Source organism: Channa argus, chromosome 12, assembly GCF_033026475.1.
Source record: "Channa argus isolate prfri chromosome 12, Channa argus male v1.0, whole genome shotgun sequence".
Taxonomy (NCBI): Eukaryota; Metazoa; Chordata; class Actinopteri; order Anabantiformes; family Channidae; genus Channa; species Channa argus.
In genome coordinates, this window is record NC_090208.1 from 18,152,982 (window position 1) to 18,180,588 (window position 27,607).

Sequence of the window (27,607 nt, forward strand, 5' to 3'; positions counted from 1 at the left end):
ATAAAACACTGCATGGGAACCTGGTCTGTATGAATATAAATGTAAACACAGTAAATACACTGTGTAGGTCTCCACACAGCTACTGTGTGGGGTGGAAAAAAAGCTACATACCCAGACAACAAGCATCAAACCGAAATTCAGATAGACTCCAGCAAGAACTTTGTTTCTCTGTATGAGAGAATTACATTCGACTTTTCACATTCTGTTCCAGATTTAAAACTGCCATCATCTAAACTGCTCATCTTGTTAAGGGTTGTAGACCTGAACTCAGCTTCACATCCTTCTCCACAATTTAAGTGAAGATAAGCTGAAAGCAACACGAGGCACAAACAACACACCAGCTCCACACTTCAATAAATCATTTAATCTCAAGGGTTGCGCTGACTTTGTTTTACACTTCACACAATAACACAAAACACCTCGCAGCATACAAGGTCGTGCAACATCTAGTCTGGCTTCCAGCATTGCGCACAGTCTCAATATAATATAGGCTGTCCAGATCAGAGGTGTGTTCACAAATGTTGTCTATGGAATACTGTTGCACAAAGATGGTGAAGTGATTGTAATTTGTGGGTTAATTTTAGGTTCTCGGCCAGTCGTCTTTTTTCGTGTTTCGAGTTTGAACCCAAAAAGTGACATTTTTAACTCTTTCAGGGGAAAAAAAAACATTTTGAAAAGAAAAAAATAAAATCACTTTAACATCTGGAAATTGTTTTTATCTGATAAAAACAAAAAAAAAGAAAAAAAAGAAAAAGGCTTTCATAAATAAATGTTCCCCCAAAGAGATTTGTGTTCATTTACAGTACAAAAAATTATTAATTAAAAATGGTACACAAACAACCATAGGCTGAACAGGACACGTGTAAACAATGAATTTGTAGTTTGTAGTAAAGCTGGAGAACACAACAACTTTGGCTTTATGTTAGAGCAACTTTAACATTTTTAGGGTAATATTTCAATACCAATTGGTGTAAGATAGGAAGGACTTTTCAGTGACTTTGCTGCGGCAGTGGAATGAATCACAACATTGGTGTTAAATGGGAGGTATTGTACAACCACTGATGTAATAAACATTTGTGTATACATCTGTAAATATTTATCACTCTTACATTTGGATACATAGTTTACAATTCATGAACACTTTTGTCCGTATACATTTGTCATAAATAAAACATTTTTTTCTTCAAATCAAATAAAAAACAAACATTCTGTTGTAAACACACGCACACATATGCACAAATGTCTTTTTTTCCACCCCTTTAAAGTTTGATTCTTTGTAAAGTGCAAGGCAAGATACAGTAAACTTTGAAATGTACGACATACAGCAACTTTTGCATCTTAAGCGTAAATGGCAGTCTCACATCCTTACACACGCCCTGCATGTCTCAACTTACTGAACTTAGTCCAAACTTGGCACGACACCGCTAAAGCCTCTAAGGTGTAGAGCATATACTGCAGCTGGCACACTGTGGATCCTACCAGAGCTGGTCAGACCTACAGTGCCTCACAGTAACTCCATCCAATCAATCAATCAGCATGAGCAATGAACAGAAAGATAACTGAGAAATCAAAAATCCAACTCTTGACACGTATGAGGACAGAAGAAAGGACCCTTCCGGGTTTAGGCCTTGTTCGTGGATGCGATTTTCAAGTTAAAGCTCGAAAAACAGAAACATTGTCCATCTTTATCAGAAGTGAGACAAAGTACATAGCTCAGTGTCTTCTGAGTCTTTAGTTTTTTTCTTAGATTGCAAGTTGTGTATCATGATAAATACTTTAGTGGTTCTTTGCAGCTCATTCACATAAACTCCACCACCCTACTCTGAACAGATCCAAACATTTGCAGCTAGCATGTGACTCTGCCATATTCGTTTTTCCATTAAAAATCCATTTAACATTTAAAATAATTCTCTGCTTTAGGAAGTTTTTTTTTTTGCTGTTTTTCTAGATTGTTGGATATATATATATATATATATATATATATATATATATATATATATATATATATATATATATATATATATATATATATATATATATATATATATATATATATAAAAATAAACAAAAATCTTTCCCATAAGTATGGACAGATAACTGATATACAGAGCAGCCTGAGAAGTCCTGTCTTCATATTAGGGCTGCTAACTTCATTCCTAACGTGTCTAACACACAAACAAAACAAGCCAATAGCATTTTGATTACTCAAGGTACAGGTGAATAAGGATTTTTTCAGAGAGTTGCTGGAAGGAACATATTACTCTTGATTTTTCCCTTTTGTTGCAATTTGTTGTGCTAAGCAATGGTAATCACATCATTTACTGAGCACACGGAGATGAAATGCATGTGAACCAGCAAATGTCCAACGCTTTCGGTGTATTCTTTCAAAGAATTGTCACCGGTAAACCAAGGCAGAAGTTGCCTCTATAATATTTCAGCCATTTCCAAACAGCAGCACATGTATGTAAGAAATATCTGCAAACTCGCTTACTTACAGCTCAAAAATAGAAGATATGAAATTGTGGCATTAGTTATAACCTGCTTGGAGATCAGTACAATATCATGAAATTTGGACAGTACATAGAATAAATGACGTGTGGGGTGTGTTTTCTTGCTGTTCAAGCACACCAACCTGGAGCAACAAGCAGGTTAAAACAAACAAGAAACCAAAAAAATAAATAAAAAAAAGCAAGTTAGTTGGAACAAACAGGCTAAAACTTACTGTTATTAGGCAACTTCAGCCTCCACTGTGAGGCGATAGAAAGCTAAGTATGCATGCAGGAACACACAGCTTCGATTATATGCACAGTGGATAAAGAGTTTGTCATTGGGGGAAGCAGCCAAGCCAGGACAGCTTCACAGAGTACCATGGGAAAATACGATATACCAAAAAAATATATATTTGTAATAATAATAATAATAATAATAAAATAATATTAATAACAATAGTAATAGCTTTTAACCACAGACAAGGCAAAAATCAAACATCCACGGACTCTTGTTTATATTACATATACAATCATTAGTATGGCAAAGTTGGACTAATATACTGAGTATCTGTAATGATTTTGTTAATTTGTCTCTGATGCTTCCTCCTTGTGTAACCACCTTCACCACACACACTCCTAAAAATATCAGGCTTATTGAGTCATATCATCTGGTACTGTAGATCCAAATGGTTCTTAAAAAACAAGTGACAAAATGCAAAGTGGCATGAGATGTTTTGCCTCCCACATAAGTCAGTTTTAGTCCTCGATAATAACTAGGTGGTATATCGTACCTTAAAATCCTTCAGTCAGATCCTTAGACAAGGCTGAAAGTAAAATTAAATGACTCACAGAAAAGAACATTATTTTTGCAGATTGTATGCATAGCCTGGGACCACACAAGTCACACAACAACCTATTAAGAACCACTTTAGAACCACAACAGCAGAACCTTGGTGAAATCAAATATGATTTATCATTTAACATCATTATTCTTCACATGTTAATACAAGTCCACGCACGTACATTCCTCTGTGTATTTTTTGCAACATTTAAATTTTTCTTCAGTTCAGTAGAAGATAAGGTTGAGATGTTTCAGTTTGTTCATTTTGTTGATTTGCTGCCAACGAAGTTTTCATGGCAGTAGCAAAAAAAATAAATAAATACTTTTCAAAAATCTCAAGAAAACTAATGTCTAAAGGCTATTTATAAGTTCGGCAAAAAACCACTGAAGTTAGAGAGAGAAAAAAAATTAAAAGATTGTAACAACTTATGGTTAAGACACGAAATAAAATGGCTGCACACAACATGCATGGAGAGAGCACCACGTAAACACATTTTTGTCAAAAAATGTCATTGTGAATGCTGTGGATTCACACCCCCCTTGTCCTCCGTTTAATTCTGTGCTACTCATGTCCACCCCCTAGCTCAAGCAAGTAAACAGAACCAGACCGCCAGTGTTGAAGCGATGTAACGCAAAGCCAGGCCCCTTCAAAAAATTCAATACAAAGAGGAAAAAAAAAATCCTCCCTGTTTGCGAAAAAGGACAACAAAGTAGTAAAACAGGGAGGAGAGGGCATATAAAAGGGAAAAGGGGGTTTCTTTTTCTTCCTTGCACCTGTGTCAAGCCACTGGGCCTTGCGGTCAGAGGGGAGGAGAACAGAAGCGGCACTCGTCTCCCCTGGTTTTCAAGGTGATGGGGGCAATGGCAAAGCACCTCATGCAGGACTTCAGTTGCCTGAGGAATCAGCCTCACTGGCTCCACCTTTGATATCCCAGGTTCCTGCAGGAGAGAAAAAAACAAAATGCAAATGGGAAATTTTACACAACATCTCTCTGCACACACAAATGAATAAATAATTATTATGATTAGGCCAGAAAAAGATACAGGGATGCAGCCAATGTCACACATTTGTGGTTTATTATCTCCGCTTTTGCATAAGAGGAAAAGAAAATGTAAAATCTATCTCTAGGGCAAAAACCGTCCCCTGCAAAATGAATGGATTTAGCACTTGAGCCAAGATTGTTGTCTACTTCCTTTTCCTTCCTTTTACTGTATTTCTTTCTGGATCCAATCTCTTTTGAGACAAATGACCCTCAAACATCTTTGTTTCTCTTGGTATTACTCACTGACGCACGCTTAATGGAAACTGCAGGCAGTTAATTTTGCAAACTGTGTTGTTTACCTCCTTCCAATGCTTTAGGGTTTGACACCACATGGTGTTAAATTATAGTGTCAAACACAAGCTTAGGCAACTAAAATACCCAAAGCAAAGAGAAAAATAACTGAAATGGATTAAACTTTCTGTTGCTGTTATCAGCGCATCAATAAATGTCTGGATCGGGCCTAATTCAGATCCTACTTTAGTTACTGCTGAACTTCAACTTATTCTAAACAGATTGTGAGTCACTGAGTCACCATGGCATTATACAAGCAACTCACATTCCTAAAGCAAAGAGAAAAAGAAAACACAAATTCATAAAATATTAACAAATGCCTGGATTGTTGTGAATCTCCATCCTACAAATCAGCTTGGGGCATTTTAACCTGAACAGTAGTTTCTTGTCTTCAACAAAGGAAATCGTGCATATGGTGGCTCGAAAGCATAATTAGATATAATGGGGAACGGATCAGACTTTGCATAGCCCATATGCCTGGACTGGCTGTGGTCCCAATCTCACAGATTGGCTTAAAGCATCACTATGGTGAACAACAGTTTCCTAATATGGACAGAAAGAACTAATATGACTTGCATATGATGAAGCAGAGCTATCAACATAACAATTAAACAGAAAATAAATAGGTTAGGCTCCAGGTTACGGTTGCCAGACAATAAACAAATGTCTGGATCTGTCCAATTCATTTAGGGACATCCCTAAACTGAGCTGTAGCCTCTTAGAACCCCCTTAAAGCCCAGCTGTGTAATCTATTCAAACTAATGCAAAGTGCTGTGCCAAAGTCTTTCTGAACCTGTTAACATGCTAACATGGACGTCATCCTGTGGCTCTTGGAACTGCACAACACAATGGTAAGAGAAAATTAATGGAAATGGATCCAGCTTCCATCCAGCCATTAACATCCATTTATCTATGAACCATACTTTATCTAAAAATGGCTCATTCATATGGTTTGTATCAAACACGATTGAGACTTTAAAGAGAAAACACTGTCTTTTATGTACCTGAGAGAGAACTGTTGGATTTCTGCTTGTGGAGCCTCTCTTTCTCCTTCTTCCCCTTGGGCATGATCTTTAGCTTCATGCTGCTGCTCTTACTGCTGCTCCTCACCGAGTCCTAAAAAACACAAAGTTCATTGGACACATGGAAACACACCACAAATGATTGTAGATTTTGAGACGGGCTGTCGGTTAAGGCAGATGGGGTGCGACTAGTTAGGACTGAGCAACAGAAGTGATGCTGACAGTTTATTGGTTGTTGGCTAGACTGTAATAATACAGTGGATTCTCTCTCAAACACACAGACAAACATGCCGTGTCTTCCCCCACCTCATCAGAGCACTGCATGAGTGGACAGATCCAGTGGATGTCGTCCAGCTTGTGGAGTTCGGCACTGAGGCTATTCAGAGTTGACCGAAGCTCCTCTTCGGCTGGAGACTCCGACTTTGGAGGGGGAGACACAGTTTTTGTTTATTAATGTGACAAATGCTTAAAAGATGTTAGATATTATTTTTATCTTTAGCCTATAACAATGAATTTGTATTTCATGTAGGCAAAGGATGTGTAAAATGTAGTCAAGATTTTTTGAAAACATCTGTGAACGTCTGCCTTGTTTAACAAATTGCTTATATTGTGCAAATGAACTGATTTGTAAATGTTAAATATTAATCTGTATAAGCCGAGCATACAGCAAATCATTTCAAACAACAAGTCATTTGCAAATTGTAAGCTATGACCTTCTGTTTGCTGCTTTATTGATCTGTGTAATCCCAGATAAAAATAACACAAAACCGCTTTGTGTTAGATGAAATCGTTTTAAGTTTAGCCAATAAAAGCACACTTCATTTAAGTGTGAGTTATAAGGTTTAGAAAACAAAAACAGAACAAAGACAACAAGCAGAAGAAAAAACTAAATTGGGAGAAACCAAAGCCTCAATGACTCAACATAGACAGAGACACAAATTGTACAAAAAGCAAACAGGAAACTTGGGAAATAACAAAGAGAAGATGAAATTGTAAAGTCGTACCACTATTTGCCCATCAAGCAGTGTCCTGGTCTCAGCCTGGAGAACTTTACTGCTGTTGACAATTTCTACGGCCGTACTTCGACTCAGACACTAAAAAGGCAGAGTAGCAAATTCATTTGAAGAGCTGCAATAATAAAACAAGCAACATGTGGCCAAAAGCTTAATATACAGATAGCTATGTTTAATAATAAAAATATAAACAAGACCTGAAATGTATATTCTTATGATTTAATATAGAGAAAAATATATATGATAACAATAAAACAAGGAAATTATCCAAAAAAGGTTTAAAATTCACCTCATCATTAATTTATTGTATTTCATTTTTCTCTTTGTCAAAATACCACAATTTTAAAGCTTCAGTTCTAGACATTGATTTATTTTTTTTCCAAAGTCTGTTCTTATTTTGCACTTTGACAAAGGGCAGCAAGAGAATTCTTTGTCTTGAAACAGGTTGAAATAACTTACTAATTTAGTGAATTTTAAATTGTTTATTACTTCACAATTTGCGGATTAGGGTTAAGCCTACACAGTATATATTTTTGTTTTTAATCATTATCACTTTGGTTCTCCATTGTTATATTTCAGGTTAACAGCCTGCAAACATAACTGCATGTGATAGTGATTTCACAAAAATCTGCATGTTTTCTTCTTTATTTTTTTATTCAAATCATCCATCTGTCTGTTCATCTGTCTATCATTCCCCCTCTTCCCTGCCACAGTGTCTCACCTCAGGGCTGGACAGTTTGGCCTCACTGAGCACCAGTGCAGTGGCATTGACAGCATGAGCCAACTCCTGCTCCACCAGCTTGTGGGTCTTTGCTGCCTCACGAATCCTGGGTGGGGTGGACGAGGGAGGAAATCGTAGACTTGAAAGAACTGTAATTATTATTTCAATGAGCTGAAAAGGCATAATGATGGTGATTATTCCAACAAGCTATTAAAGCTTGGTGGGGGGAAAAAAGCCTGGTTCCTTTCCATTTTCACACCTTCTGACTAGTTTGAAGATGTTTAAAAGAAGACGTTCCTTTTTATAATTCTGATCTTCTGAAATATAAAAGCAATTAAAATATTAATAATTCAGAAAGGAGAGTCTAGTTTTGCAGACCTGTTTGGAGTAAACCACAGTGAGAGAAAAATGTTTTATAGAAATAAAAAGACTTTCTCTATTGCAATAACTGGAATAGAGAAACAATGTAAATAAATAAATAAACAAACTAATTACACTGGGATAAATAAATCCCAAAATAGCAATGATTTGAAATGAATCCTTTATTTTCAGAAAACAGAAAGCCTGCTTTTATGCATGTATTGTAATACTTCATAAATACATTCCAACATGGATAATAATTTGGTAGAAAAGCTGTCATGAAACCAGGCTTTTTGGATGCAACAATTACAAACATCACTTAAATGCTGGAGGGACAGTAATATAACACTGTAATACTGACTGTACATCAAGCATTTATTATTTAAACTGACTTTTATAGAAAATGTCTCTTTTTTAAAGAGAGCAGGGATATCAAAAAAACAAACAAAAATACTTGGCTTCTGTCTATGACAAAATAATTTTCTACATGTTTTAGTAAAAACTATTGCATTTTTCTAATCTGATTCCATCTAAATTTGTTGAAATAATTTTTAACTGCAAACCCTATTTGCCAATTATGACAATAAGTCTTGAAGAGACAACTAATAATGTAGAAAAGTAATACAACGTGCACAGACATTTATTTTATCTGAATACCATTCACCTCAAGTTGAATTTAAGAGTTGTCAGATTTTCAAACACACAGGGGAAAACAGACATGCATCAATACGGGACTGTCTCAGAGCACTAATGTTAAAGTTTAAGTTTATACCCTGTTAACGTTAGATCCACTTGAAAATTCATTTAATTAAATTTTCCGCTGTGTCTTTGATGAAGAATTCAATCTTAATCCTGTTTCTTCTACGGGTTCCTTACTTGTTGATGAGTGCGTCAGCCACGATTCCCAGCTGCTGTACCTGAGCACACTCCTCATCAGTCAGGTACTCCATGGACTGCTGGGAGTTAAGGCGGGGCCTGGAGGCACGGTAGCTGTCAATCTTCCTCTTATCCTCCCACGACTTCAGCGTGCTCTCGAATGCCTGGTCATATGGAGAGACATGTGGGAAGACTTTACTTGTGTGACTTGCACATAATTTATCTTAAAACATTTGCTGAAAAAAACAAAACAAAACATTCAAAGTGCATCTTCAAGTACAGTGTGTAGTCAAAGAGAATACTCAACAAAATCTGTTTATAAGACAACTGAGGGAAACACTTTTCATTCCATTCAGATATACATTTTTGAAGAACTTTGCAGTAGTCCTTCCTCAGTCAGTCATCCAGCAGGGACAGCCCTCACCGTTTGACTGAATAAAAGCCACATTCAAGGAGGATGAAACCAGAGAGCACACTCTCCTCTCTCTGCAGTGCTTAAAGAGGGAAACCATGGAAACAAACTGCTTAAGAGAGCTCTCAAAGGTTTGAGCAGCGTGAAGAGTCAACAAACACAGTGGGAATGAATGTGGTTTAAGGGATCCCAAAATAGAAAAAGTCAACAACATGGGCAGAGAGCGAAAGCTGCAGAGCTGAGTGTGGATCTTTGGCTGCAATATTTATCACATGCACAAAATACACATGTGCACAAGGACAAACAGTAGTATGCAGTATACACACTCCTTTATATATAAAAAAAATAAATCATGTAACAGGTTATAGTAAACCAAAGTATAGTAAGTTACGCAGCCGAAAACTCAAATTTGAAATAGACTTTACCCTGTCTCTGGTGAGCATCTGTGCCCGGTTCTTGTGGACGATCTTGACAATGCCAGGTGGCTGGATCCAGGCCTCTCCATCCACCTGTACAGGAACCCCCTCCTCCCCGAGGATGGTGATCTTCACCTGCCGGCACTGAGGTGCAACAGAGCAAAAAACAGCAGCTTAAAAATTACATAAAAAGTCCACTGTTGTACAGCTGTTCAATGCTGAGTATGTTTCTTTTACACTTTTAAGTTTAACAGCATGATATGACTGGAAAGTTGCCTTCATGAACTACAACTTGATTCCAAAATAACAGAACTTAGCCCATCACAGTCCACATCCAACCAGTAGCATTGTATTACTTATTTCATCACTTTATATCATTAAATTGGTTTTAAAGTAAAGAGTTTTTAAAGTTCTCTTGAAACTGAAGGGAAAGATTTTGCAGGTAACTGGTCATAAAACAAAAATACAGACCAAGATGAAGCAGTGTCCATTATAAGCAGGGGATGTAAGTGCATCTTTGCGTTACCTGTGCAATACGGTGGTGCTGCAGGTTGATAACTCTGGACATGGCCATCTGCATGCTGCCAAACACAGCCACCACCTCCAACTTCTTATCATCAAATGATGGAGCCCCGAAGTTCTGAACATAACAGACAAAAGCAAATGTCATCATTCAAAATGGTCTCTTCAAAATACTACCTAAAACTGCCATTATGACTTTTAATTCTACATTATTTCAAAGTCCTGGAAGTACACTGTACTACTACTTTGGCTGCACCCACATTATCTTCCTTGGTGCCTCCCCAGAAGTTGATACCCCCGGCATAGCTGGGGATGTTGAGCACAGCCAAGCCCTGCAGACTCGGCAGGGACATAGGAACACCGTCACACTGAAGGAAGAAAAAAAAAAAAGAAAGTTAAAGGGAAGGAAAGGTTTAAAAAAAAAAAAAAAAAACAGCAGATTGTAATTTGTTTCCCAAAGCAGTAGCAGCTAGACTTTGTTTATTACCATCCTTGTGTGTCAGTGTGAGTGAGAGAGAAAGGGAAAGAGAGAGACACCTCAAGCTGAACTCTTTGCTCCAGGTTCTTGTATGTCTTCTGGACCAGCTCCTTAGTCCCCAGGACCCCGTACCACATCATGTTTTTGGTGCGACTACTGCAGGGGAACAATTGATAATACCAGTAAATTAGGTTTTAGTGTGAGAACATAGTCGCAAAATGAGAAAAGTCCCTGAGTTGAGGTGCTTCTCCTCCATCTTCTATTCCCATTTCATGTTTTTTCATTTTCAGTTACTTTACACAGAATCCGAGGGCCCTCCGGCAAAACATGTCATGATCTTAGTACAATACCTAGGAGTGTTAGCTGACTTTGACACAAAGAAGTAAGTCAAAGACATGATGCTTTTTTAATTAATTTGTCAGAGAAAAGTGTTTTACCCGTTTCTGTTTTGTATTGATTTATAACTAAATAAGTCTCCATCTAAGCTATAGAAGTGCTTTGAATGTAAATTATAGCTTGCAACAATATGGAGAAAAAGAACAAGACTTTCACTTCCACTACTAGACAAGATGGAGAGTCTGGAAAGTAATTTGTGTCTTTTGACAAACAGCTTGCAATCCCCCCTGAAGTGAGATAGATGTACATGCCAAACCAATTTCATTTAACAGCAGTATCACTGGGAATCTTATGGCCCACTAAGTTAAACATATTATAAACAAAGAGCGCAACAGTAAATAACTTCAACCTGAGATGAACAGCAATACTCATGACAACAGACAAACATGACTTAAATACTACCCACTGCTTCATGTTTACATGGTTAAGCAAGATTAAAAAAAAACAAAATAACTGTATTTTTCTAAATACAATATGTGTGTACAAACACTTTCAATGCTGACCTTGGAATTATTGGAGGAACACCAAACAAGATATAATTTAGTTTTGTTGTCATAACAATACAAACAGTGTGCGAATTTATACCTGCATTTTTTGGGGTGCTCATCTCTCTTGTTGTTAAACTCCAGGGAGATTTTGGCATCCAGACCAATGCCAAAGTAGTTGTTCATCACACATTTCTCTGAACATTGTCTAAAGATATACAATAGATGGGTTGTAAATTACAGTATTAATACATCAATGAATTAATACAGGGGCAATGATTGAGCTGTGGCTATTGTACAAAGGACACCAGAGTACAAAAACACAAAGCATCCACAGGCTTACACAGAGTCTTCACTGAAGGTGACAATGTTAAGACTCTCTGGTTTCTCCAGGACAATTGGTGAGGTCGGACTTAAACTTCCTTGACCTGGAAGTAGATCAAAAGTGTGTTTAAAGTAAAAATCTGTTTAATCTAACACATGTCTAACTGAAGTGTTAAAAAAATAAAATGTTTTCAAAAGTATCCACCAGTGTTCAACTTTTCATACAATAATTAGAGGTTTGAGTTTTAAAAATACTGACAAGACTTTCCAAAATGCTGAAACTGTAACTTTGTAGCCCTGAGCCTGCTGAATCCAAACTAAAGTGACACTTGGGGCCTTACCGTCCTTCAGCTCCTCGCTGTTTTCCCTTTTGATGGAGGATGAGGAAGACATCCTCTGGACCTGAGTGTGTCGGTTCTGCTCGTCCACCACTGAAATGATGGTGAATAATTAGTGAACGTAACGAAGCACGCTCATGTTAACAAAACAAGCCAGATTTCATGCTTCCTATAAAATGATATAAAAAGAACAAGCAAAGTGAAAATGTCAGGTGGTTTTCTTTTTACCTTTCTCAGCTTGCTCTATAATTTGCCTCAGGGCTTTCTTCAGACTGTTGGCCCTGAGCATCAGCTGCTCCTTGGACCTATATGTTTTGCCTTCTGAACCGGACTCACCGCCACTCTCACCAGGGCTTGAGCCACCACTCTCCTGGCTGGGTACTGAACCTGCTGGCACCACCTAGTCATGACAGAAGGAAATTTTATAAAATTAGACTATAATTTTAATTTTAAGAGCAGTGTAAACCACTTCCATCCCTCTCTGCTTCTATTTAGTAAGAGGTTAAAATGATTTCACTGACTTTTTTAAGTATGTACTATGTATTTTAAACCAAAAACAGGACGTTTCACTATCTAAGTTCCACTGTTTAATAGCTTTTATTGCAAAAAGTTATATGATGCCACTTTTAAGACATATAACTTTAAAAACAGACAGGGGCCAATTAGCTTAGCTTAGCATGAATTATGAAAATGGAGAAACAGCTACCCTGACTCCTGTCCAAATGAATTAAAAAAAAAAAAAAAAAATGTAAAAACAAAAATAAGCCAAATGTTACCATGAACCCTATATTTTGTTTCTTTCCATACAAAAACACAAGTATTAAAACAAGAAGCAGTTGCCTTCTCACATGGGGTTACATGCCAAACAATTTCTTGGCTGGGTCCAGTAACTTCCTGGATTCTCTGCTGGTAGCCTGGCACCTGGCCCCGGCGAAAATAAAAATAACTAGCTGTTCCTGCTGGTTTCCAATCTTAAACTAATCTATGCCAACCACCTGCTGGCTGTAGGCACATACTATAACTTCATGCAAGAAGAATAAGCATATACCTACAAAATTCAATGTGGTAAAACAATTGAATTAAAAACACCAATGTAGAGGTAGAGAAACCAAACCACTTTATTATAAATGTTAATAATAATATTAATAATAATAATAATACAAATCAATTAAGAGAAACTAAATATAATCATATGGCTTGAGAAAAGTCAACCAAAGACAACAGTCATGATCACTAAATACCACACAGACAGTCTATAACTTCATTTAAACAAAGCAATCAAATGCTATGATTTTCAGTAACTCTATAAATGGAATCAGATATTACGACTGCACTGAATGCTAATGACAAAATAGATCATAAATAGCGTTTTACCTGGGCCTCCGCCTCTTCACTTAAGGCTTTGACAAGGGAGTCAAGCTTCTCATTCAGCAATGCACACTAGAAAAAGAGTGACAAACAAAATATATATTTTTTTACCATTTGTATTGCTCCCTTGATCATTTCATAACCACAAGTATAAAAAGGGAGAGACAGTACATATGGGCAAACTTTCTCATCTGAAAATACTCATCTTGAGTGACTGCAGTAACACCCCAAATGCATAAAATCAATTTCTCTTATGTAGCACTTCTGTAGCAAGAGAGATCTTGTATTTGTAGAAGCAAAAGGTGAATTTTCCATTAGGCATCAATAAAGCATTACAATATATGGAAAAGATGGATAAGATGGATGGAACTCAAAGCACTGATATGAGGGTTTGGTGGAGGCTCAAGCTGCCTCAGCTGGATGGAAAGGTTGTCTTTTTGGAAATGGATTATATTTTTTAAAAGCTCTTTTTTTAATTTCCTGTCAGTATGGTTTTATAATTTCAAACATGTAGGTCTTACATGCTGGACACACAGCAACAACTTCTTTTACCCCTTTTGTAAGAGTAGCTTTAACATTTGAAAAATAATCCTCACTGTCCAACTGGGACACAAACATGTTTCTTCCCCAATTTCTGTTTCTTCATTCAAATCTTCATTCCTGCATTAGACACTAAAATTTATTTTGGTCAAAAGATATTCAGTTCAGACATTTTCTGGTTTTATTAGTTCTGTGTTCTAGACAGTATCATTATACACCGCTTCCTGTTTACCCTGGTGGAAAGATCTCTAAATATCTTCTATTTAAAAACAATTCAAACAGGATTGACAAAAACTGCAAAAAGACTGTTTATTTCTGTTGACTACACTCTATAAACATGGATGTTATCTCTGAAATAGGCACTCTCCTCTATCTGCAGATACATGTGGTGTGTTGAAAATTTGTGGAGAAGCATGAACAAAAATACCTAAAGCTCATACAAAAGAATTGCAGAACATTTAAAAGTACCACTACATGCAAATTAGGGGCATTCTTTGTTATTCAACAAAATGTGAAAATAACCATCATCGCCTTTACACCTGACATTAAAACATGAACTGAATGTGGATATTTTATCTGGATATTGACACGCTTTCATGCAGGTACAGGGAGAATTTTAATCAATCAGCCCAAATCTGGAGATTATGATTGTCAAGATGTATTGACATACAGATTATATGTTTATACTTAGTATACATAAACCAAGGTATCAACCACTTACGGGTCATTTAAAAAGTGGCATCATTTTAGCCAGAGGAGAGATATATATTTAGTCTTCATCTTCAATGGCTCTTTCAAATTCTGATAAAATGACTAAATAGACATCCAAAAAGTGGACTGCCAGAGGCACTCAACAGTAAAAGAGGGAATAGTGACACTGAACCTTCAACACAACTACTTCAATCTCGCTCCATTATCTACACACACACCTACACTTGCCTACTAGTTACTGTTATACAAGCTTTTACATAATTCACACGATAACACGCAACCCATTTACCTTCCTTGCCATTGCATCTGCCTCCTCCTTGTTCTCTGTGGCTCTCTCATATGCCTTCCCCACCTCTGCCACAAAGTCATTCACCGTCCCACACAGAAACCTGACAGAGATGTGGGGAGTGTGCAGAGAGAGAGAGAAAGAAGAGAGACAAGGGATGTAGGGGAGTTAAAGTTAAGGTAATTAACAGTGAAAGTGAAACAAATTATAGGGTTAACATATTAGAGATTTGATGAGTCACTATGCAGTCTCTGTGTTTGAGGATGTGAAACACACACACACACACACGCTCTTGTTTCATACCCGCCTACCTGCCTGTCACCTACATCGCCTCCACACAATCATTATTTACTCACAGCTGTTACATTGCTGCTGTATGACTCAGCAGGGAGGCTTCTCCAAACTCACACAGTCCCTGTACATTTAGCAAATATTGGATCCTCTAAAATGAACATGGCTCACCTGCTGCACATGGCTCATTTAGAAAAGTCATGTCTTCCTGTACAACACATCAGGTGTACTGTGACAGGTTTTATGTTTAAATTGAATATCTGGATATTGCACTAGCTTTTGAAGGGCAGAAGGTAAGGCTGGTGCTGTGCTTAATGTGTACTGTATTTGATAAGTGCAGTTAAACTGGGCAAATGTTAAGGTGGGAGGTAATGGCAAAAGTGGAAATTAATCACATATTACTTAACAGCTGCAGCTGGCAGAGTATATATATAAATAAAGCACTGCACACTGTTAGGCCACTTTTTGGGTTCAAACTAACAGTTTTGCCTCTAAAAACAGGTGATTCTAATTGGTGTACAAGATACTAAACAACTAAAGTCATGATTTGAACCATAGTATAGCAGAAAATAGGTGACTATTAGCAATCTAACACCCAAAACTCTGGCAGACCAACTTATTCATCTAAGTTATCTAATAGAGCACTTCTCACGAAAGAGATTCTAGATGAAACTGCAGCTCAGCTTATTTTATTCAGCAATACATTTGATTTCTGCCTTTGTAAACTCCCCTCCCGGTGGCAATTTTCCCTTTTAAATGGTAAGGTTATTATTAAACCATCACTCCTGGACGAACTTACCTTTTCATCTAGTTTATGCGCTTGCCTGTATGTGACCGCCTCATGTCACTAACAGGTTTATATTAATGGGTGAAAAGAATAATTTTGTTTTGCTGCAGTCTTTCTTTACTTAACTGGCTCGCTAGCGTCTTTGCTGGCAAACACAGCAAGTTTTAGAGTAAATTCAATAATTATACAGTAAATGGGTGTTATTTTATAAAAGATTAGGAAATGTCTACACCAGCTTCCTTTTGTATTTTTTTTTTAGATACAAAGTAAGGAGATGGTGAAGAAAAATAGGGGAGGAGAGAGGAGAATTTAGTGATTGTGATGACAGAATAAGACTTAAGTATTAATTTGTATTGAACCAATTTCTATCTATGCATTCTGTGTTTCCCTTCACTGTTAAAATTCGACTGCATGACAACAAAAGTCATTTTGATAAAAACATACTCTGACTGTGTCTCTAAATTCTTGAGGTGTGTTAAATGTGATGCACTCCATGCGCTCCACTACAAACAGCAGCAGTGTAACACACAAACACACACAAGTGCTCTGTAACTGCAGCTTGACTTTTCCCAAAGGAAGACATCTAATGTACTGATGTACTGAGATGACCCTTAATACTGATTCATCTGTCTCCTTCACTTGCAGCCGGATGACTTTTCTTGTCCACTGTGTGTGTCCTCAGGCATGAACCAAAAGAAAAATCCAAATTAAATAAATAAAAAAATCAATACTCATTGACCAGTCTTTCCCCTTTTCTGTCTGCCTCTTGGTCTTATCATCTTTCTTCTCTCTTTGGCTTTTCCCTCCTAGCCTTCATCCTCTCATTATTATTCCCATCCTTTAACTGGTCCCTCCCATCTCCTTATCTCTCATTTCTCCTCTTCCCATTCTAAAGGCATTCATGGCACTTACTTGGCAGAGGAAATTACGTCACTGTGTTTGTCTGAGTCCAGGATCTTGGCTAGGTGGGAAGCCACAGAGTCTGCATACTGAGTGATGTGGACCTGAGCCATGAAAAGAAAGAAAGAAAGAAAGAAAGAAAGAAAGAAAGAAAGACACAGAGAGAGAGAGAGAGACAATGTATTTGACATTTGTTATACTATGAAACATGATCTCAATTAATTAAATACATTGTGTAGTATTAAACAAATCTGAAGAACAGAAAACCTAAATACACTGCCACTTTTTCAGGTGTGTGAATCAGCCCTGACAGGACTTACTTAATATCTTACCTAAAGTTTTTCAGCAAGCAGAATAGCCATGCGCCTTGCTGATCTGTTGCTTTTTTTTTTTAAATGGAAACTTACGGTGACTTTGAAAATTTAACAACTTAAAAAAAAAATGTTTAATACAATTAAAAGTCACAGTCCCTTTACCATTAAAACATTTACAGTTGGGTGCAAATGTTTGCATCCCCTCATTTTAAAATGCAGAGAGTAGAACAAACACATTTTTTATTATTATCATAATATTTAATGCACATTGAGCTAGTACAATTGTGCCTTCATTAGAAATGTATTTGTCATAACAATTTCTGACATCAATTTCATCCACCTTGATCATTTATCAAAAAGGGGATTTTTTTTATTTAAAATTTTTGTTATATAAAACATTTTTGCATGTTCCTGACAATATTACAATATAATATGTAAAAAAATACAGTTTTACTTTTTTTACCATCTAAAAATAAGGGCATGTAAACTTTTGTACCCAAATGTAAGTTTTCACCTACTGTAGATTTGATAGTGGAGAGGTGGGGCTCAGCTTAAAATTCAGACTACAGAGCTGCCCTTCGTAAATGTCTACACCACTCCCTGTGGTTTAGGTCTGATTGTTTTGGCTTCATGCTGCCAGGCTCAACTGATTCTCAGTGGAGGTTTTCCAAAATAATTTCTTGGAGCTAGTGAGACCTAGCTTTGCGGGAGCTAATTTATGGATACCATCTGTCAAAAAGCAGACAGCTTCCTGAGAGTTCGGCAGACTCATTTACCTGCAGAGGAGAATCAGGGCTGTTGTCCTCCTTTACTATCAGAGTGTGTTTATTGGTGGTGGGCACTTCATATGTCAACACGCTCCATCTGAATACACAAACACACATTTATGTCAAGCACCACGACATTAATGGAGTTATTAGCTAATTAGATCAAGATCGGAGGCAGCTAATTGAAACAACACCCACCATGTAATTTATTTGTCAGTCATTGTACTGATGCTAGCAAAATCAATCAATCAATCAATCAATCAATCAATCAATCAATCAATCAATCTATAGTTGGACTGCAGGGCAATGTGGGTAACGGTATTTCGTATTTTCATTGTCTCTTTTTAAGATGTCTGATAAAGCTTTATTTCTCCAAAAATAAAGCCCACATTGTGCTTCACCTTAAAATGCTTTGTTGTGTCTGAGTAGATATAGATTTTACAGTCAAGCCTCCTTCTGCCTTTACTTAGTTTGCACCAGATTCTCTTTGGACTCAGGAGGAGATGGTAGCCAAAAAAGGTACCCTAATTGCTGCATTGTTTGAAGAGTTCTGTGCAAAATTACTTTAGCCAATCAATAGCACACAGAAAATAAACCTTGTATTTGAAAATATGGTAGTTGCTTATTCACAGTGGTTTTAATGATGAATCAGCACTGTTCCTTCAGAGATAAACTAACAAATTTTTTTAAACTGTATGAAACATGCACATTATTTGATAACAAGTATGTGCAGCTATATAAGAATGCATTAATATTTGACAGCTTCACAAGAGAAGGGACTCAGTGATTAATAAACAATTAGCAGCCATAAACAATTAGCAGCCATTTATGTCATTTCTTTATTCATGTTCCTCATCAATGCTATGTTCTAAAACATTTCAAGTACAAAGTTACTTTTGAAGCTGTTTATGGATTTTTTCCCAAAAGTATAGAATATTTTTATCTAATTATCTTCGTTAGTTTGAGAACTGTGTGCTACCCTTGAGAAATATCTGATCCTAAGGCAAACCCTTTGTAATAATTTGTTCACTTGAGACGTCCTCTAACAACTCATTAAAAAACCCTGTGAACACTACAGTAAGACTGATACCCAGTGTATTTAAAACCGACTAAGAGACATGACCAAAAACTAAATGAAAAATGCAAAGCAGACAAGGATTCTGGGACACTGAACTTAGTGTAGAAACAGTGTTAACCATGTTGTTAAACCATCCCACTCCCACCCAACTACTGGTTTACCGGTCCAGCATTTTGGTGGTGGCTCTCTCCAGCTTCTCCAGGATCTGAAGCAGCTGAGCATCATCATCGCAGAGACCTCCCCAGCCCAGAACACGAGCTAGGTCATTACCGGTGCCCAGAGGCAGCACACCCAGCTGGCACTGCAGAGAAGACACAGAAATGGTCCTTTTAAACATGAGAGCCAGAGGTTCCTTTTAGCAACCCATATAGAATATTACAGTATGTAGGAATATATCGTCTGTAAACAAATGAATGAAGGTCATTTTCAATTAAAGTCAGCACAAGACAAGAGATACTTTCACTTCTACTATTTACTTTCAGGTCAATTTGTGGTTCCCAGAGTTTCCAAAACAAGAATAGAAAGCACAGCCTTTAGTTATGAAGCTCGTCCTCTGTGAAACCAGCTCCCAGTTTGTCTGTGAAGCATACAGCCAGTCTACTTTTAGGTCTAGGCTGAAAACATTGCTTTTTGATAAAGTTTATTGTTAGAGCTGGCTGGATTTGTAGGGTTCTTCTCTGTAATCCTGTAAGATCTTAGAACCTACCATGTGAAGTGCCTTAAAACTGAATTGGATAGAGTTTATGTCTCTTCTTAGAGATGTCACTGCCTTCCTTTCTTGGTTGGTAATGTTTGAATGCCCTGTTTTGACATTGATAAGAGTGGGTGAAACCTTTATTTCGAGTTGTTTCACATCTGCTTTCAACAATTTGTTGCTCCTGATGGCGGACTCTGAGGGTGTGATGGGGCCTAGCATTGGAGGATGCTCTGGTGTTAGGTTGATGGATTAGTACAGATGTCCTTTTTAGGTTGGGTACCTCTGTCTGACACGTGTTTCACCCACTTGTCATGAAACTGTGTTGTGCTGACATTTTTTTTCATCTAGGTTAGGTCTTCTGTACTGTGTGAACTGCACAGTTGCAACTGCAATATTTGTGATGCAAAAACCTGTGTCCACTGCAAATTAGACAGTACACATTTGTCTTTTGCCCTGTAGTATAACGCATCATAGGCTGTCCAGGGTGTGCTAAAGTTCAAGTCTATCTAAGGGAGAGAAATGTGCAGTGCTACTGCAATAATAAACTGTAAGTAAGTGTTAATGTTTAAAAAACAACAGCTTTAGACCAGCAAATCAACCAGAAAACATTATAGTTTTTACAGCTCCTGTTTTAAGCTAACTTCAGAAATATCACATTGGGTTAGATGGTCCATTGGGAGTCTGGTTAGTCTTATTAAAATGATTTGACATGACCCACTAATTTCAAATAAAATTGACTAATTCCATCCTCTTTTATTTACATCACGCTTTCTCCTCTCTACCATGAACTTTATTTGCTGTCTTTATTTGCCTTATTGGTGGAGAGCATGTAGTCAGGATGTCAGCAAACAATACAGGACAGATGTTCACATTTTTTTTAAAACCGATTCCATTTCAGATATTAAAATAACAGACAGCCAAAATATACATATTTTAGGTGAATACAAATTTTTGGATGCTTCCTCTAAATGTTATCCATCATAGATTTTTCTGTGATGTTAGCATTACAGGTATCTCTTTGCATTTTCTTGCCCATTAGCCATCTCCACATTTACCTTATACATCAGTATTATATCATCACTCCCTCCTCCTCCACCTCCTCTTCCACCTCGCTGCTCTTACCTGTTTATGAAGGTTGAGTTTATCCAGTTCTGAGAGCACCCAGCCCACACTGCCATCTCCTCCGCACACCAGAATACGAAACGTCACAAACTTCTGGAAAAGGCGTAGGCTGAGGGAGGAGGAGAGAGTGGGATGGGGCCAGAGGTTGAGCAGGTAAAGTGGAAGAGGTAAAGCACAAAAATTGTTATGAGGCACCAACGTTATAACATCAGTACCTGCATTTCAGTCACTTCTGGTGAAATAGAAACTCTCAAAAAGACAGACTTATCTTGTAGACAGACACAGGACCTTATCCTATTACTCATTCATATCAATATCTGTCAGCATTTGAAACAGTATCACTGCTTGCAGAATTGTCTGTATGAAACTTTTCTAAACAGCAATTCAAAAGAATAAAATACCCGAGCTCTGGTCCTCCATTCATCAGATCAAAGACTTGAGCAGGGTTGAGAAGCTGCTTGAACTTGCGTAGGAACTTGACCCCCTGGTTGTCCCCACTTTTGGAGTTGACCAGTACCAGGAGAGGGCTGGCGCATGATGCAGAGGTGGCCTTCCAGAAGCCTGAAGAGGTGGTTAGTAAATGAAAAACCATGTTTTTAAAAATGAAAAGTTTGGAAAACATTTTTTAGCTCACATTCATGTCTAAATGTTGCAATTCATGCTAAAAAAGCTGCATGTGATCAGTCCAAGAGGCTTAATGACAGGGATTTTGTCAAAGTACCAGTTGGCAAGAATGTTACAAATATATTTGAAGTTTTTTTTATATTTTTCTTCAATATTCTGTTACAGTATTTTTAAGAGAAGGAAAAACTAGAATGTTTACTTAAGATTTTTTTTGTTAGCAACAAAAAAAATGTATGTGATCATAGAACCTGGTTTTAAACCATTGCAGTTGACAGGTAAAGATGTACTGTGAGCCTACTGTTAATGCAGTTAACAGTAAGCCTGTAAGTGTGTTTGTGAGTGTGAAATGTTTCTCACCATCCGAGTCGATGCTGTTAAGTGCAGTGGGAGGGATGATTGAAACTTTACATTGACCCAAAGGACACACCTTCCCCATCTGTTCTTTACAGCTGCTGTGGACCTGCGCACACGCACACACACAAAAACAAACAGGGCTCTTTTCAGTAATTCTATATTTTAGTAGACGCAGAAAGGTCATTACATCTCTCTGAAACCCACCAAATTTCTGTTCTACAACCTTTACAAATGCCACTGTGATTCATCTTCCTCATGTGCACGTCTGCGTGCGTTTCTGTGCATTTGTACTGAGGACTAGACTTTACATTACATGCATCCATTTGCTCTAAACACTTAAGGGCACGGCAGCCTTTGAGAAGCTAAAGTAAAATACTGCATCTGTGTTTGAATGATTCCACTGAGTTTTCGGCTTAATTTCTTTACATTTCTTTCAACTTTTTAGTTCACTTTATTACCTATATGTCATTATTAATATTTACCAATTTAAATGATATAAATTAGTTATTTTTCACTAAAATAAAACATTTTGAAATATTCCTATGTACTGGTATATTGAATACAATTGGCTGTTATACTCAAATTGCTTTGTTGTGCTACTTGACCATTAATTGGGGATCAATAATGCAGCTACAATATTTTTTTAAATAGATAGGAGGCAAAAAAAAAAAAAGAAACGAAACAAGGAAACAAGTTAGAAAATAGTTCCATCTGAAAAAAGTCAGTTATGAGCAGTTTCATCCCTGTTATGGTTCAAAGCAAAATGAGGCAAAACTAAAAGGTGATGTGAGGCATGTCATGCAACATTGCTGTGCCAACCAGACGCATTCAGTGTGAACTAAATCTGCTATGGAAAACAAAGTAACAAAAGCAAGTCGAGTTGAGTCACGTTGATACCATGTAGTGGAAAAGAAACCCATGCAGCACTGACCCAACTTCTTTTAAAACACAAAAGTTTATACTGAAATTCTGTTCCAACTCTGTATAGAATAAAGCAAGTATTTCTCACTAATGGAAGATTTTCTGGGCCACTTGGGTACACGCTTACAAGCCAATACACAACATCTACTTAAGATATAGAGTTGTTGTGTATTGGACTTAGCAAACAGTAGGATTCAAGTTTTTGCACACTTGATAGTTTAATTCTTACTTGTCACTTGTAACTCTGTATCGGTCTCCAGCAAGTACACTCCAGATGACAAACAGAGATTAGCTCAAATGAAATTTTCGTTTTTCCGACATTACAAGTTTTGTTGACATTATACAAGATTGGTGCATATTTTTGGTAAGGCTCTTCTCCCACAGGAAAATTACTCTCCTCATCTTGCTTGAGTTGGTCAGAGTACCCGAGCAGTTTTAGTAACCCTAGAGCTGACAAGAATTTATTGGCTCCATTTCATTTCTCCTTTCAACCTGACCTCCTCCTCCTCCTCATCCCCTCAGGGATCTCTGCTGCCATTTCAAGTACTGTTCCATTTTCCTGATGACTCCAGCAACCTTTTTAGACCTTGAGTCTTGAAGGGGCAAATAGGCAAGTCAGTAAAAAGTTTGGGAGCACATCTCACCCTGAACGAACTCAGAGTGACAACTAAGTTTGATTTGTTGCACTTTAATGTTGAAGACAGAATCACTTCCTGTATTATACACTTGAAGGAGTGTTTGAAGGAGGTGCTTTCCATTTAGCTGAAAGTTGAAATTAAAATTAGAAATTCAGATCAAAGCTTACTCCTGCTACCAAAAGTTATTTTTCTGACAGCTTATATAAATTGGACTACCATCATGATGTTTGATTCTTCAATTCAAAACAACTTTGTGTGTCAGCCCCAAATTTAAAATAACTTGCAGTGATGTCTTAAATAAACACTGACACTTATTTGCTATGACAGCTTTTTGAGACGAAGGAGGCTAAAATCAAGCACACTTACGATGGCCTTGCACCACAGGCAACGCCAGTCCTGCAGCCGCCGTACACTGCCACAGGTCTTATCACACACCACACATTTGGCACTGACTGGCAGGTTACCCTCCAGCCACTGATGGGGCATGGACACCTGGGAAAAATATGAAAAAAAAGTATGATCCATCAATCAAGTCAAAATAATAATGTTTATTGTGCTCAAATAGACATCTCAAACTTACCCCCTCCTCATCCTCAATGATCTCATTTCCTATGGAGGCCAGAGTAGTCCACTTGCAGTTGTTGGTTGAGCGAACTGCGCAACGCTTATGAGCCTTGAACTTACAAACTGCAGTGGACAGATCAATAAATATCATGTCAGACAAAGTTAAATGAAGGTACCAGAATTCGGTTCTTACAATTTAGCTCAATTCTCTGTGGAAGATCGTGTTAAGCTTAACATAAAACACTTTACTAAGATTTTAATTTCTTAGTAATGTGCTCTGAAAACTGATTTTAAAAAATCCTGTAAATATGCATTCTGTTATTTAGGCCTAATGTGGCAAAGGTGAGGAAACTGTTTCAAAGATGATAGTGTGTTAAGCCTTTAAAGAAACTTGCCTCAGCCATGATAAACTATAAACCTATATCTTTACTGTCATGGTCAGATGCTCTAAACATTTTTCTGTAGTAATAAAACTGTCAGTAAAGAAACAAAATGAAGGTTTCTGTTTTAGCTTTTAAAGAAGAGGAAAATGGAGTGCACCCTGATAAATTTGCTCTTTTTATTCGTTTCAAGATGCACCTGATCCACTTGTCTACTTTTTGAGAGTTTTCATCATTGCATTTTTGTTTTTATATGTATATTTCTCTCTGTACCTTCACAGGACAGGCCGTGGGAAGTGACGCCTGGCAGAGCCTCTCTGCAGACGTTGCAGAAGGTAGGTCGAGCATGAGAACAAGCGTACCAGTTGTGCATCCCAGAAAAGTGCTCCATGTTAAACTGGCTGGCCTGGGAAAAGAAAAAATATTTAAAGAGAAGATGACAACATCAGTGCTGTATGTTAAACTGACTGGACTAATTTGGGACAAAGGACAAAGCGAAATTCTTTAGAGAACTATATCACAATAACTGGCTGGTGAAGGAGAGATTATACAAGTCATGATGATGATCATGATCATGGCCTTAGGACCACATCTCAGCTGTATGACGTTGATACTAGAGCTCACAAGCCCGGGAATAAAAAAATACCTAAAAGTTCCAGTTTGTGTAAAGATGCCTGACCAATGACAAATGAAGTGAAGTACAACTGAAATAGGAATAACAAGGACAATGACATCCATTAAAACTGCACGGCTGCAAAATGCAAAAAACATTTAACGCATTAAATCATAAGCTCAGCCTGGATCACAGTTCATAGTCTTCAGTTCTCTTTAAAGTCTATTTAAGGAATTTCTGATTTTTATAGAGAGAGAAGTGGAAAAAACAAAAAAGATGGAATGGAGGGAAAAGCATAAAAGAGTGATGAATAAAGTATAGTAATAAATAATATGGTAAGAACAGATGGAAAAAGAATTGAAGTGTGACGTCTGTTCTGATGAAAATAAATTACACACTCATAGCTACCTTTTTATCAAAGAAACATTATTTTGGCAAGTTTCTTAGTCTATTCTGTTGTTAGCCAAGACCATAAATAATGGTGTTAAATATAAAAACAAAAAAAGCTTGCCAACCTCATAGGTTTCCCATTTCTGGACAGATTTGAGTGCGCTTATCCAGTCCTCCATTTCCTTTCTGCTCTCAGCACATAACATCAGTTTGCGAAATGGAGTAATGACCTGAAAAAGAGAGAAAGACACATTGGATAAAATGTGTGTTTCATTATTCTTAGACAGCTAAACACAAAACTAGAAATGTTACGATCTGTGGTGGTGTTACATGACAAGTCAGATAATCACCAAAACAATTAGTGTTTATCCTCTGAGGACCATAAATGTCTATAAAAAAATAATAATCCATCTTATGCATTAGTTGAAATATTTCTGTCAGGATCAAACTGGTGGTCCAACTTACCAGTGTCCCTCTTTATAGACAATTACAGGCACACTCACAGAAAATTTTATGATAGTGTGTCTGGGGTATTAAGCCTAAAATATTTTAGACTTTGTATTACCTTTCCATTCAAAACAAAGCCAAATTAAATATTTTTTAAATGCATTTACTCAAATTTGAATATTTTTTTAAAAACAAGTTGTGATATTTACCGTGAAACTGTTGTTTATGTTCTTGGTGCTGGTTTCAGCTACACTGGCATCTGATAGGTCCACTTCATCAAATATCAGAGACTTGTGTGGGAAAAAATATTATACATTATCATTTTGCAGCTTATTATTATATTTACTATACATTTAAATCAATTTTTTTCACTGACAATCACATAGAGAAAATCATGACATAGTATGTCTTCCAGTAATTGTTCCAGTAATCCATTTATTGTTGTATAAATGTGTTTAAAATGGTTTCCAATTTTGATATTTTATAAAATACTGGATGGAATGTGCAATTTAAAAGGCATTTAAAACACATTTTGTTAAAGCTACAATATGTAACTTTTGAAACTCCAGGTATAGCATATGTAGCATGAGACTCCAAATTAATTAACTCAACTGCCCTCTGCCCAGACCTTCAGGAATTTACAATTTATTGTAATTATGAAACCAGAACAAACAAGGAGCTACAAAACTAACTAGTCAAGCTAAAGTAATTGACCTCTGATTTGTTAGGACAAGCCTGACTTAAAGACCTTTCGAAGTTTCTCTCTTTGCAATGTACTCCACAGAATATCGCCACACTAAGAAATGTTTGAGAATATTTGAAACATTCAATTTTTTATATCCTGTGGTTTAATTTAAACTACCATTAGGCAGCTTCAAACATTCACATACCTTGCAGTCTTTGGCATAGTAGAGGGTCCTCCCTCTGAGTTTGAAGTACCTTCTCTTCCATCTTTGGAAGGAGCTGGTCTGTTTCAACAAGATTCCCTCCTTCACACTTTTCTGTTATTAGGCAGAGTCGGAAAAATTGGAGCAGAGAAGAAAGAGAAAAGAAACATTAGTGCATCCAGATCCTTTGAATAACTGAAGTGACAGATCTTCTTCTTGGAGCTCACATATAAAAAAAAAGAAGATCGGTTTTATCAGAATAGTGTCACAGGGATGGTTTTTTTTTTGTCAGACATACAATTGAAACAGAGAAAGCTGCACAAATGAGCAGAAATGGTGATCACAGCAACATTTGCTTTAAGTGAGCAGTAGCATTTCTTTCTGCAAAAAAGGAGCACAGTGATTTAGGTTGTGGGCAAACTAAGTTTGGTTCAGTGTGTAGTGTGTTGATCGGAGAATATTGTGGAAATAAAACCAGAGACAATGCGCTGAATGGCAAAATTGGACCAAATGTAAAAAAATTATGCATAAAAAAAAATTATTAACATGCTGTAGCCTAAGCTTTGATCTGAGTTGCTGAAACAACCCACTGATTCTGCTGTTATTTTCCTTTATCCTCATTTCTACCTCTGCTTATCATGCAGTCGTTCCGTCTCTATGAGCACATGTCCTGGGAGGAAAGAATGCACTATGGGTAATCAATCTGAGATAGGATGTCGGGGGTCGTCATGGAGATCCTCATTCTCAAACAGGAGGATAACCAGGCCTACTGGCACAATCAAACACACACACACACACACACACACACACACACACACACACACACACACACACAGATAGATACAACCTTAACTCTGATCATGTTAGTGATAGCGCGCTTCACGCCTGCAGGTTATTCAAC

At 37.1% G+C, this 27,607-nt stretch overlaps 1 protein-coding gene across 5 annotated transcripts in view; it reads right to left on the reverse strand.

Moving 5' to 3' along the window:
* Positions 1-349: 349 nt before the first annotated feature.
* Positions 350-27,607, reverse strand: part of si:dkey-172j4.3 (diacylglycerol kinase delta) — a 63,916-nt gene continuing 36,658 nt past the window's right edge. For 4 of the 5 annotated variants that reach the window (XM_067523477.1, XM_067523480.1, XM_067523478.1 and 1 more), the window contains 28 exons: positions 26,710-26,820; positions 26,029-26,109; positions 25,498-25,602; positions 24,643-24,775; positions 24,006-24,112; positions 23,792-23,917; positions 21,870-21,972; positions 21,290-21,449; positions 20,889-20,997; positions 19,231-19,370; positions 18,001-18,088; positions 16,923-17,014; positions 14,936-15,035; positions 13,402-13,467; positions 12,256-12,427; positions 12,031-12,120; positions 11,709-11,793; positions 11,466-11,573; positions 10,544-10,640; positions 10,267-10,374; positions 10,011-10,124; positions 9,494-9,628; positions 8,657-8,820; positions 7,421-7,526; positions 6,691-6,780; positions 5,993-6,106; positions 5,669-5,780; positions 350-4,269 (listed from right to left, as the gene is read on the reverse strand). In XM_067523477.1, the coding sequence (XP_067379578.1) occupies positions 4,217-4,269; positions 5,669-5,780; positions 5,993-6,106; positions 6,691-6,780; positions 7,421-7,526; positions 8,657-8,820; positions 9,494-9,628; positions 10,011-10,124; positions 10,267-10,374; positions 10,544-10,640; positions 11,466-11,573; positions 11,709-11,793; positions 12,031-12,120; positions 12,256-12,427; positions 13,402-13,467; positions 14,936-15,035; positions 16,923-17,014; positions 18,001-18,088; positions 19,231-19,370; positions 20,889-20,997; positions 21,290-21,449; positions 21,870-21,972; positions 23,792-23,917; positions 24,006-24,112; positions 24,643-24,775; positions 25,498-25,602; positions 26,029-26,109; positions 26,710-26,820 (3,069 nt within the window). In that variant the 3' untranslated portion in view covers positions 350-4,216. Of the gene's footprint in view, positions 4,270-5,668; positions 5,781-5,992; positions 6,107-6,690; positions 6,781-7,420; positions 7,570-8,656; positions 8,821-9,493; positions 9,629-10,010; positions 10,125-10,266; positions 10,375-10,543; positions 10,641-11,465; positions 11,574-11,708; positions 11,794-12,030; positions 12,121-12,255; positions 12,428-13,401; positions 13,468-14,935; positions 15,036-16,922; positions 17,015-18,000; positions 18,089-19,230; positions 19,371-20,888; positions 20,998-21,289; positions 21,450-21,869; positions 21,973-23,791; positions 23,918-24,005; positions 24,113-24,642; positions 24,776-25,497; positions 25,603-26,028; positions 26,110-26,709; positions 26,821-27,607 lie in introns of those variants that run through there. The other variant, XR_010915704.1, reaches the window with a different exon arrangement.